Here is a 12,812-nt window from a genome sequence, read left to right as displayed (position 1 = left end):
ATGAGCCTGCAGCTGGGGGTGAGATGAGCCTGTGAGCAGGAGGGAAGCAGGTTACAGTTCTCTGGGTTACTTTTTTTTAACACAGTACCATTTTAGTTATGGTAAGAGTGAGCCTACCTACTCACAGGATTGTTTTAAGAATCAAAGTAATTCTTATGTAAGAGGGTTTTAGGGAAACCACATAGCCAAACAATTCTAGTTGCTGGTATTTTTCAGGAGGAAGTAATGAGCATGTAATTTCAGAATTATCTTTAAAGTTATGTTTGCCTAATGGTTTAAAGTAGTTTTTAAAAAATTATAGCAACATACATACCTCCAAGCAGGAATTTGATATAGTGGAATAGTATAGAGAGACAATAGGTATCTATGTATATAACACACACACACTGATTCAGAAATATTAATGGTGGCTTTTTCTCTGAGTAGATGAATCACATAAAATGTTTAAAATGTTCTGTCTCATGCGGTAAGTTATGAATTTTCTCCCATGTATGCATAACTTAAAAAAGAGACTGCTTGAAAAAAAAAATCAGTGTTTCACAGTAAAAACAACAGTTAGATAGCTCTCCCCAGAAATTTTATCCTAAAAAACTTCACTGTTCAAAGCCTAGAATTGAACAGTAAATACAAGGCCATTTCCTCAGAGTGATCAGAAGGAAAATATGTTTAGCAGAATTTCCTCCCTACATTCCTTGTGATGGAATAAGATGCACATCCCGTAGGAATAAACCCCTGAGTCCTGGTGAGAGAGCCAGGGCTGAGAACAGGAGGTCTGCTCAGATTGGTCCAGCAGAGTTTCTGCACAAAGAGATGTCGGGTGTCAGGAACTGGCCGTCAGCACTGGCCTTCAGTTTGTTTGGAGATATTTGAGAGAGAAAATCCGGTGTCACCCAAGCAGAGGTGACGAGCTCCCTGTGCTGAGAGGGCCGTAGGCACTGAGGTGTCAGGACCAGCCCCTGGCCTCAACAAAGAGGAGTCAGAGCAGAAGACAAAGCCAGCTGTCAAACCCAGCATGGGGTCAGGGGCCTGCCCCACGTCTCGTGGAAGGAGGACACCGCACACACTGAGAAGGGGTTGCCAAGAGAGCATCTTAGGATGAGCTCACGTCTGCACAGGTCCAGGGAGACGTGCGAACTCGTCAAACAGAAGAGAAAAGGGGAAGGACAGCCAGCCCAAGTGGCAGGGTTGGGGCAGAAGATGACTGCCGAGATGCAGATGGTGACATAAATTTTCATTGGATGCAGAATCACCGTATTGATTGCAAGTCTTCCTGTCCCATGTGCAGCCTCCTCAGAGCACAGAGGGAAAGGATGATGTCATTAAACTGATGATGAGGAGGAGAGCTATTCGGATTAGGTAGAGAAAGAAAACAGACAAATGCTAATTAAAGTAACAAAGAAAGAAAACAAATACTAATTAAAGTAACAAAGAATGATGAGAGAAGAAAACGTGCATCAAAAACAAAACAGCATTACTCTGGGCCAACAAAGGAGTTTGCCATAAATCAAGCAGTATTCCCAAACTGGAAATTACGAGATAGAAATTATTGATTAAAAAAATCTGATGATTTTTCTAAAGTTCAAAGCTGAAGAACAGTTTCTTTTACAAAGCTGTGACTGATTACTTTTGAAGCAATACAAGTAAGATTGGCTTCTGACTTTCAAAAATTTCCTTTGAGACCTGTTCTTATACTCAGGGATTATTTAGAAGTGTGTTGTTTAAATTCTAGTCTTGTGGAATTTTCCTGTTACCTTTCTGTCATTGACTTTTTGTTTAGTTCGTCATAGTCAGAGAACACACTCTGCATCTTTTAATGATTTTATGTTGGCTGAGGTTTGTTCTATGGTTCAGTTGTGGTTTATCTTGGTGAAGTTTCCATTGGGGATGGAAAAAATGAGTATTCTCCTGTTGTTGGGTGGAGTGTTCTATATATATCGATTGGGTTTTACTGCCTGGTTTTGTGGCTCAGTTCATTGATAGACTTGCTGATTTTCTGCCTGGTAGTTCTGTCATATGCTGAGTAGGGTGTACTGAAGTTCCCAAATACTATAGTGGATTTGTCTGTTTCTCCTTTCCGCTGTGCCTATTTCTGCTTCATATATTTTGAGGCTCTGATGGTAGGTACATAGTTATGTGTTCTAGGTGGACTAATTCATTTGTCATCTTGTAGCCTTCCCCACTGTTGCTATAATTTTACCTGCTGTGAAGTCTACTTTAATTGATATTAATATAATTTTCCTGCTTTTTTAAATTAATATTTGCACAGTATATCTTTTTTATCCTTTTATTTCTAGCCTATGTCATTATATTTGAAGTAAATTTTGTGTAGACAGTATAGTTGGATCTTATTTTTTAATCCACTCTTACCGATCTCTGCCACTGAATTGGCATATTGAGACCATTTACATTGAATGGATTTACATTGTGATTCTGACACTTTATTATTTGTTTTGTTTCTTCTGTTTTCTTTTCCATTCCTTCCTGTGAAGTCTGGAATGGTTTTTGGGATTCTGTCTGGTTTAGCTGTCATATTTTGAGTATCTCCCCGATCTAGTTTTCTTAGTGATTCTACGTGTTACAGTGTGCACGGCTGACTTACTGGTACTGGCATTTGCCACTTTGCGTGCTGCATAGAAACATTACTTGAACTTAGGACCCTTAGGTCTCTCCATTTGTGAATTATAACAGTCTTAAGTATTTACTTATAACTGAGCACCACCTTACATCCTGTTCTAATGGTTCCTTGTGTCACAAAGTATGACTTGAGAAACTCATGTGATAAAGGCCGGTCTGCTATGTTTATCTCCATTTTTAACACATCCTGATGTTCTTCTTTCCTTTTGGAAGTTCTAAGTCGTCTTCTGCTATGATTTCATTTTTGTTTAGAAGACTGACTTTTGCTATTTTAGAGTAGGTTTCAGTTCAGTTCAGTTTAGTTGCTCAGTCATGTCCAACTCATTGTGACCCCATGGAATACAGCATGCCAGGCTTCCCTGTCCTTCACAAACTCCCAGAGCTTGCTCAAACTCATGTCCATCGAGTCAATGATGCCATCCAACCATCTTATCCTCTGTCATCCCCTTCTCTTCTCGCCTTCAATCTTTCCCAGCATCAGGGTCTTCTGATGAGTCAGTTCTTGACATCAGGTGGCCAAAGTATTGGAATTTCATTTTCAGCATCAGCAATCAGAATTCGGGACTGATCTCCTTTAGGATTGACTGGTTTGATCTCCTTGCAGTCCAAGCAACTGTCAAGAGTCTTCTCCAACACCACAGTTCAGAGGCATCAGTTCTTTGGTGCTCAGCTTTCTTTATAGTCCAACTCTGATATCCATACATGATTACTGGAAAAATCATAGCTTTGACTAGACTGACCTTTGTCAGTAAAGTAATGTCTCTGCTTTTTTTTTTTTTTTTGTGCTACATTTGTTTATTAAAAACTGCTACAAACAAACAAAGCCTGTACAAAAAACTTGAACATCCACCCCTGTGAAACAGTAAGCTCCACGAACATTATCGCTTAGGACTTCACATTCCTCTGCCTTGGCCTCATGGTCTTCCTCTGTCATGGATCAGTCTTCCTTCCCCACTACTTTGAAATAGTAGTCTTGAGAGACATTATCGCCTAGGACCCCCTCTTCCTCTGCCTCGGCCTCGGCCTCTTCCTGCAACAGCTTCCCTTTTCTTAGACTTCACCTTTGGTTCCACATCCACGAGTAGTGTATCCAGAGGCAAGCTGTTCTCGGGGCTCCGATGTAGAGACTGCCATGTCTCTGCTTTTTAATATGCTGTCTAGGTTGGTAATAGCTTTTCTTCTAAGGAACAAGCATCTTTTAATTTCATGGCTGCAGTCACCATCTTCAGTGATTTTGGAGCCAGAAAAAATAGAGTCTGTCACTGTTTCCATTGTTTACCTATCTGTTTGCCGCGAAGTGATGGGACTGGATGCCATGATCTTAATTTTTTGAATATTGACTTGGAAGCCAACTTTTTCACTCTCCTCTTTCGCTTTTATCAAGAGGCTCATTAGTTCTTGTCCGCTTTCTCCGTAAGGGTGGTGTCATCTGCGTATCAGAGATTATTGATACATGGAATAACAGACTGGTTCCAAACTGGAAAAGGAGTACGTCAAGGCTGTATATTGTCACCCTGCTTATTTAACTTATATGCAGAGTACATCAAGTGAAATGCCAGGCTGGGTGAAGCACAAGCTGGAATCAAGATTTCGGGGAGAAATATCAGTCACCTCGGATAACAGAGTAGGTTTACTAATGGTAAATTCTCTTAATTTTCTTTCCACTGAGAATGTTTTAATTTCTCCTTCATTCTTGAAATGTAGTTTCTCTGAATATATAACTCACAGCTGTCAATTAGAAAAGAAAATCCTGCACTTGAAAAATATGCCAATTTCTCTTGGATACCATGGTTCCAAATGAGGAATCCACTGTATTTTGAGTTTGTGTTACCATCTCTTTCTCTGGCTGGTTTTAAGACCTTGTAAGATTATCTTTAATTTTTGGAAATTTAATTATAATATATTGTGGCATGGATTTATTTGTGTTTTCCTGTTTGGGATTCACTTAAGTTTCATTTGGAATTAGCTCTGGACTTTGTAGGTTTACATCTCCTGCCAGTGTAGGAAAGTTTTCAGTCATTATATCTTCAACTGCTTTTCCAATCCCCCTCTCTCTTTTCTTCTTGGACTATGGTAATAAGAATGTCAGGTCTTCTGTTATTTTCCCATAGGTCCCTTAGTTTCTGGGATTTATTTTCTTTGCTTTTTAGCATGGGTAAGTTCTGTTGTTCATCCTCAAACTCACTGATTCTATCATTCTATTTCCACCCAACTGTTGAGTATATCTAGTAAATTTTTTTTATTTCTGTTACTTTCAGTTTTAGAATTCCCACATGATTATTTTTATCACTGCTATATTTTTTCACTGATACACTGAATTATCTTTGCATCTAAAGAGAATTCACAGTCCCATGTTGAACCATCTTTATGGTCTATGTCGTCAGGTAATTCTCACATCCTGCCTCATCTCAGTGGTGGTGTCTGTTCACTGTCTTTTCTCTTTCAGGTTGTGACTGTCCTGGTTCTTGTTATGAAGGATATTCTCAATTCAATCCTGGACATATTCTGGATGCCAGATTATTAGATTCTGAATCCAGGGAAGTGGTTTGGTTTTGTTTTGAAGCAGGCAGTCCTTCTGTTGAAATCTGGCCTGAGAACGAGGTGGATAATGTATGTTGAACCTACCCCTGGGCCCTGCAACAGATCTGCCTTGTTTTGGAGGGTGGGCTGAGATATACTGAGCCTGGCAAATAAGGCATCAGCATGCCCTGTCTCACCGCTCCCAAGTGAGGGTTTATGGTCATCTCCCAGAGGCCCCTTGACACACCACGTACCCCACCGCAAGCCCCCTTAGCCTCAGTGATGCTGCTGGGATGGAGGCGTGGCCCCTGACGGGCCGTAGGGCAGGACAGAGCGTGGCGGTGAAGCAGAGCCCTGGCAGCCCTGCCCCACGTGGCCACGTTGACGGGTGCCCCTGGTGGACCGGGGCTGGGCTTCCTGCTGCCTCACCGCGCTCCGCCTCCCTCAGTCGATCTCACTGGCCAGGTGTGGGAAAAGGCTCAGCTCGCCTTTGAACGCTGGCAGAGGGTCCAGGGTGCCAGCTGCCTCCCCAGGTAGGAGGGGAGCCACTTCCAGATCGACTGCTGTAGGGCAGTTTTCCTAGAGACTTTTGTCTGGAATGGCGGCTGGAGTGGATATTTCCAGGAGGGTTTCCTTTCACTGGGCCACACTTTTCTGACTTCCTGGCTTCTTGGAGCCAGCACAGACAAAAAGTCTTTCCCTGCTGGCTGTTCCCACTTGGAGGTGGCATCTTGTCTGGATGTGTGGGGGCAGTACGTAAACTGGGGGACACACACAGTGTCCTCCCCTGTGTCCTCAGATCCTTGTCCCTGCCTGTCAGAACCTTCCTCTGAGTTCTGTAGTGTGGTGGCCAAGGCTTTGTGGTCTCACAAGGGAGACAACCTGGGGGTATTTGGGCGACTCCATTTGGAGGAACCAGAATTTGATTTCTGACTCTAACCACAGTCTCCAAGGCAGCAGGTCCTGTAACACTGCCTATAGAACATGGCAGGAAAAAGCCAGACACCCAAACTCCTGCTCAGTGGTAAAGAATCCGCTTGCAGTGCCTGAGACCTGGGTTCGATCCCTGGGTTGGGAAGATCCCCTGGAGAAGGGAATGGCCACCCACTCCAGTGTTCTTGCCTGGAATCCCATGGATAGAGGAGCCTGGCAGGCTACAGTCCATGGGGTCACAAAGAGTTGGACACAAGTGAACTACTAACACTTTTACCAAACTCCATACATTGTGAAAGTGTTGCTTGTAAAGTAAAGATACCACAGAAATACCCTTCTGTGGGATGTACCTCAGAAACATACCATCAATATTCCTAAAAGAACACCCAAAGACAGTCATGTAAGAGATTCATCAGGAGTAATATCACAAAAGTATCGAATCCATAGAGTGAATAAAATAATTTTGTGAACATCGACTTTAGTGAAATAACATAGATTATGCACACGTTTGCATGAATGTAGCAAAAAATTAATTGAAGGTCACGAATGATCCATGAGATAGAAGATACCTGAAGTGAAATACAATTTAATAATAATGTGTGTATAGACAAAACCCTGGACATTTTGAAATAATTAATATCAAAATGCAAATAGTGATTAATTCTGGTTGGTTTTGGATTGGATTATGGTATAATTTTACTCTGTACCCTATTCTTTATCTAAAACCTTTTTATGATTGGCATCTACTACTCAATAAGCATAATAATTAATCTTAATATTGATAACAAAATCTTTTTTCCAGGAGAGATTAAGAGGAAGAAGAGACAGATAGAAAGCCATCAAAATGCCTTCTAGTCAGAGAAGTTCACACATTTCTCTTAATACTTTGTCAGATTAAATAAACTCTTCCATCTCTTATAGTGAATTAATTAAAAGAACAAAAACTTTTGCCCACAGTTGATGCCAAATCCAGTCTTTTCTTTGGGTGTAGATGTTTACAGACATCTGGGTACTTGCAAAGATAAGTTTTATAGAAGAAATGAACCCAAAAGTGGCTACTTGAATTGAAGACAAGTTAAGTACTTTGCTATTATAATGAATATTGGACAAAAGCACAGATGTGCATTTTTACAAATGACAGATATATGGACTCTGGAAACTATAGAAGACGTGCTCTAATGAAAAGACTAAAAACTAATTTTATACATTTACACATTGCCGTGGGCCAATTCTTAGAAAGAAAAGCTGGAATATAAATGACAAGAATAATCAAAGAAAAATCAGGCAAGTGTATTCAAAATGTATTTTTCGAAATGCCGTTTCTGAAAGGCTTTGGAAGCGACACTGAAGAGATGTGAGTGATTTCCTTTCATCGTGCGCGGTCCTTCTCGAGGAGCCTGGGCCTTTCCCTCATGATCAGCTCCCAGTCGTTACCTCAGCGCAGCTCTGAGGACACGTGATGTGATGGAGACAAGCCTAGTTTCAGGGATTGCTGTTGCAGTTCCGTGGCGCCTACAGCACGGGCATCACAGGCTGTAGATGCAGACAGTGGATGACTTGGGGTCCAGGTGGTCAGGATTGTGGCGGTCACTCGCCTGCTGATTGTGTTTGGCCTTAGGTGGCTCAGATGGTAAAGAATCTGCCTACAATGCAGGAGACCCAGGTTCCATCCCTGGATTAGGAAGGTATTCTGGAGAAGGGAATGGCAACCCACTCCAGTGTTCTTGCCTGAGAAATGCTATGGACAGAGGAGCCTGGCGGGCTATAGTCCATGGGGTCACAAAAGAGTCAGACATGACTTTCTCTTAGAGAGGCCGCTGGAGCCTCCTCCACCTCAGTTTCCTCCCTTCCCTCAAGCCCCCTCTCAACTCTGCAGCTTCTGACCAGCTGGCTACAGCCTCTCCATCACGGTAGAGAATTCACTAGAAGCTCATAGAACTCAGGGAAGCTCCGGCCCTACAATCACAGTGTTATTCTTGCAAAGACTGCAAGTAGGAAACACCAGCCAAATACAAGATGCTGAAGACTCAACCTCCTTCCTCAGAGGTCAGGCTCACCCAAAGTTTCAACCCTCTAAATGACATGCTTTTTTATATCTTTTGACTCTGCCTCCTTGGACTAACTTTTAGAACATTGTAGACTGAGTCCGTCTTCTGTGCTCATGACAATCCTCTAGCCACCTGAAGGAGGCATTTTCAGGCTCCGCCTTGCTCCACGGGTTATTTTCAGGTTAGTCAGGTCCAACGTTCTCCCGTGTCACTAAAATAAAATACTTTCCAAGCTGCCCATCAGCTAGCTGCATTTCTCTAGATGTTTTCTCCTCTAGAACGTGCTTCTTCATCCATGGAGCCCTGAGTGTTGCACGGCATTGCCAGTGCCTGGTGGGACCCTTGCCAGAGATTGGCTGGATCTGCATGTTCTGAGCACAATCCTCAGTCCCTCAGCTGCTGGGCCGCCTCTCAACAGGGCTGGTGGATGCCGGGCCGCTTGTCAGGTGACTTAGCACCTGAAGGATCCAGAGCTGGAGGACACCTGAGGAGGGGGAAGAGCCGTGTTCAGGGACAGGAAGACGGAAGAGGGGGTGTCAGTGGTCCCGACAGGCAAGAGCACCGAAGCTGGCTCACGGCAGATGTGTGCATCCAGTCTAGGGGGTGGGAAGCCCACTGTGGGTGTTTGGTACACAGGCTGAGAGTCTGCGGGAGAGCACCCAGACAGTATTAATTTAGAGTCCAGAAATGGTTCTGGAAACTGTGCAGGGAGCTTGCTGGACTAGTAGCTCCCACTGTTCTCTCTGCTATGAAAGCTGGTGCTTTGGTGTGTGGCTGAGCCCAGGGCGGGAGGAGCAAAGCCCGGAGTGGGAAGGAGGCACGGGGGTGGACAGGGGTCAGAGTGCCTGGTGGCGGGACTGGTGGGACCCTGGCTTCTGTCGTCTCTTCTGGCACCAAGCTCTTTATTTATGTTTACTTCTGCCCTATGTGTTTCTGTAAATATCTGACATGCCGTCGTAAGAGAGTGCAAAATACAGGTGACTGGCTAGAGCCACCAGAGGAGGAGGCGTGTAGGGGAGGCGGGTGAGGTGGGGCGAGGATGCAGTGATGAGCTCCACGTGCCGCTGCCCCTCAGCTCTGCACCTCTGAGATGACCAGTCAGAACAGGAAATGGGGTTGGTCTTTATCGTTGACAGTAAGATGAGATGCCTGACGCCCTGGAGTTCTTTTGGATACAACACTGATGGAATTTGCTGGGGTGGGGAGCACACATGGATGTCTCAAAAGCCTTCATGGTGAAATCCTGTTTTTTAAAAAATACTTTTATTTTATTTTTAATTGGAGGATAATTACTTTACAATATTATGATGGTTTCTGCCATAGGTATGAATGAGTCAGCCCTAGGTATACACGAATCTATTGATACTTTTGAACTGTGTTGTTGGAGAAGACTCTTGAGAGTCCCTTGAACAGCAAGGGAGATCCCACCAGTCCTTCCTAAAGGAAATCAGTCCTGAGTGTTCATTGAAAGGACTGATGCTTAAGCTGAAACTCCAATACTTTGGCCACCTGATGCAAAGAACTGACTCATTGGAAAAGACCCTGATGCTGGGAAAGATTGAAGGCAGGAGAAGAAGGGGGGACAACAGAGGATGAGATGGTTGGATGGTATCACTGACTTGATGGACATGAGTTTGAGCAAGCTCTGGGAGTTGGTGATGGACAGGGAGGCCTGGCGTGCTGCAGTCCATGGGGTCGCAAAGAGTCAGACACAACTGAGACTGAGGAACTGAACTGAATTGAACTAATACACGAACCTAGAGCCTATCAGGGAGAGTGACGTCAGAAAGAGAAAGACTCATATTGCATATTAACGTATATAAGTGATGACCAACCTAGGCAGCATATTAAAAAGCAGAGACATTACTTTGCCAACAAAGGTCCGTCTAGTCAAGGCTGTGGTTTTTCCAGTGGTCATGTATGGATGTGAGAGTTGGACTATATAGAAAGGTGAGCACCGAAAAATTGATGCTTTTGAACTGTGGTGTTGGAGAAGACTCTTGAGAGTCCCTTGGACTGCAAGGAGATCCAACCAGTCCATCCTAAAGGAGATCAGTCCCGAGTGTTCATTGGAAGGACTGATGCTGAAGCTGAAACTCCAATACTTTGGCCATCTCATGCCAAAGTTGACTCATTGGAAAAGACCCTGATGTTGGGAGGGATTGGGGGCAGGAGGAGAAGGGGACGACAGAGGATGAGATGGCTGGATGGCATCACCGACTTTGATGGGCATGAGTTTGAGTAAACTCCGGGAGTTGGTGATGGACAGGGAGGCCTGGCGTGCTGTGATTCATGGGGTCGCAAAGAGTCAGACATGACTGAGAGACTGAACTGAACTGAACTGATGGAATCTAGAAAGATGGTACAGATGACGAAGTCCTTTTAATTGATAAGTTGATGGCAAGGTCTCCATATTAGCTGCTATGGTTACAGTAATTAAAAGCCTCAAGAAGCTAATAAAGCAAAAAGAAAACAATCCCCAAAGCAAAGCTGGACCAGTGGAGTGTTTCAGTTTTCTGTCTAGACGTGGCTTGATTTAGAGGAGAAGTTCTGAGCATTTCACTGGTTTCCATGAAGGAATCCCCCTGGTGTATTGTTGCTTGGTCTTCCTGAGCCTGGCTCCCCACAGTAAATCACGGGTAACACATTGCCTGGGCCGCAGTGATGGGCAGGCCGTCGCTGTGACGTGTTAGTGCTGAGGCTCCCGTGTGGTGCAGGTGTGTTCAGTACGTGTGGGTGGTTTCTGGGCGCGGCAGCTGCAGAAGTTCCAGGGCACCCTGGTTGAGCTGCTGGCTGGGCCTTGCCATCCTCGAGGCGGAGGGGCTGGCCCTGGCCAGGTGGGCAGGCAGCACTGGTCACGGTGCCTCGGGTGGTGGCAGGCAGGGCTGTCTCACTCCTTTCCAACTTCTCTTTTGTAGGAATCACGCTCTACAGCCACCCGTATGGAGGGGCCTTACTGAATGAGGACAAGATGTGAGTTGACGGAGCAGAGGGTGGGCTGGCTAGGGAAGAGCATCTTGGGGTTGGCAGGGGTGCATCTTGTCCCTCTTCTCATCCGTGAGTGGCGCTGGCAGACACGCCGAGTGGAACAAGACTTGGGCATTGCTGTGCAAAACGTGCGGGCAGGGATGATGATGGAGGAAGTGCATCAGCTGAGTCTAAAATGGATGAGCCTGTTGTAGAGCTTAGTTCCAGGTAGAAGTTGTTCTAAAGGGATGATTCACCAAAGCCCATGGGACCGAACATCTTTTTCAAGTGCAGATTTTAAGCACAGTATTTACTGAGGTCACCATAGTGACTCCTCCTGACAGCTCCTGCGAGTCTGTCCTCGCTGTCCACATGGAAATGGTGGAGTGAGGCCCTTTATGTACGGACCTAAGAGTCTCCTCCTCCCCATCTCCCTTCTCTGCCATCCAGTGAGCAAACTTTTAGTTAAAAATTGATGATAAGAAAAAGTATTGTTTATGTACTTCCTGTGACCTACCAGCCGGGGTGGGAGGACACCGATCTGCCTGATGGGCGACCTCCCCTCACGTCCGGAACAGGGCAGGTGGTCCTCACATTTACACGTGGACTGTTGGGGTCCTTTCTTTACCTGACGCCTGCCCAGGATTCTAGGTGTGGGCCTGTCAACTTAGGTCATACAGTAAGACGTGATGGACGGTTTGAGCTGAGCCATTTCATCCATGTATCACTGGAGGCAGCTGGGCTCTGACCATCCCCAAGGACGAGGGGTGATGGACCAGAGGTGTGAGCGATGCTCAAGTTAAAAATGGCCCAGAAGGTACAGGGTGTGTCATCGCCGAGCACCGCCATCTGTGCAGAGCTTCGGTGCTTTGAGAGCTTAGATCCCCAGGTGGGGCTGATCGCCCCCCTGCCCCATGGGAGCTGCTGTCCAGCGCAGTGGCCCCAAGTGGGCAGAGGGCACGGCTCGGCGTGCAGGCCAGGCGGCAGGGGCCATCGTTTTACCTGAGAGCAGACTTAGCGTCGAGTCAAGGCCCTGGGTGGGTAGACGGGCAGCTGCCGGTGACCTTCAGGCTCCTCTGTGGCCTCTGGATGCTGGGAGCTGTTAGCCCCGGCCATGAAAGGGCATCAAGGGGCTTTAGTAAGAGAATCCACACCCGTAGCCAATATGCCGGCTGGTCCTGTTTTTCTTTTATTTTTCCTTTGAGGAGATATATATACTCACAGTGTTGGCAGAACTCACTGGCTATTTGAAAAGTAAATGAACAAATCTGCATTTTAACCTCACTTTCTTACAGTAAAATAAAATCCATATGAAACAAACACTTAAAAGTAAAACTTTAAGATAATGAAAGAAAATGTCTGAATATTTTTGTAATTTTCATGAACTAAAAGTTTTCTAAGCCCAATGTAAAGCCTATAAAGTTAAAGAATATATAAATTATATAATATAGATTCAAAAATGGAAAGTAAGTCTGTCAAAAAATAAACTTTAAAAAGTGAAGAGAGAAACAAAAATATTTGCAACACATCTGACAACAGCTAGTTTTCTTGAGATTGTGAGACCTTCTTATAAGTCAGTAGAGAAAGGATGCAAGATCTTTTTTTCCCCACTTTTTGAAAGTAAGTGGAAGATTCTTTAAATTCTGTCATGCTTTACAGTTTCCAGAAGTTTCACACATATGATTTCATATCATCTCATAATAATTTTTT

At 44.7% G+C, this 12,812-nt stretch overlaps 1 protein-coding gene across 2 annotated transcripts in view; it reads left to right on the top strand.

The window, feature by feature from the left end:
- The window catches only part of ABCA13 (ATP binding cassette subfamily A member 13), a 379,106-nt gene that overhangs the window by 251,058 nt on the left and 115,236 nt on the right, over window positions 1-12,812 (top strand). For both annotated transcript variants that reach the window (XM_043873351.1, XM_043873352.1), the window contains one exon: window positions 11,054-11,108. In XM_043873351.1, coding sequence (XP_043729286.1) covers window positions 11,054-11,108 — 55 coding nt within the window. The remainder of the gene's footprint in view (window positions 1-11,053; window positions 11,109-12,812) is intronic.

Source organism: Cervus elaphus, chromosome 18, assembly GCF_910594005.1.
Source record: "Cervus elaphus chromosome 18, mCerEla1.1, whole genome shotgun sequence".
NCBI classification, from domain to species: domain Eukaryota; kingdom Metazoa; phylum Chordata; class Mammalia; order Artiodactyla; family Cervidae; genus Cervus; species Cervus elaphus.
This window is presented reverse-complemented; position numbering and strand designations above follow the sequence as displayed.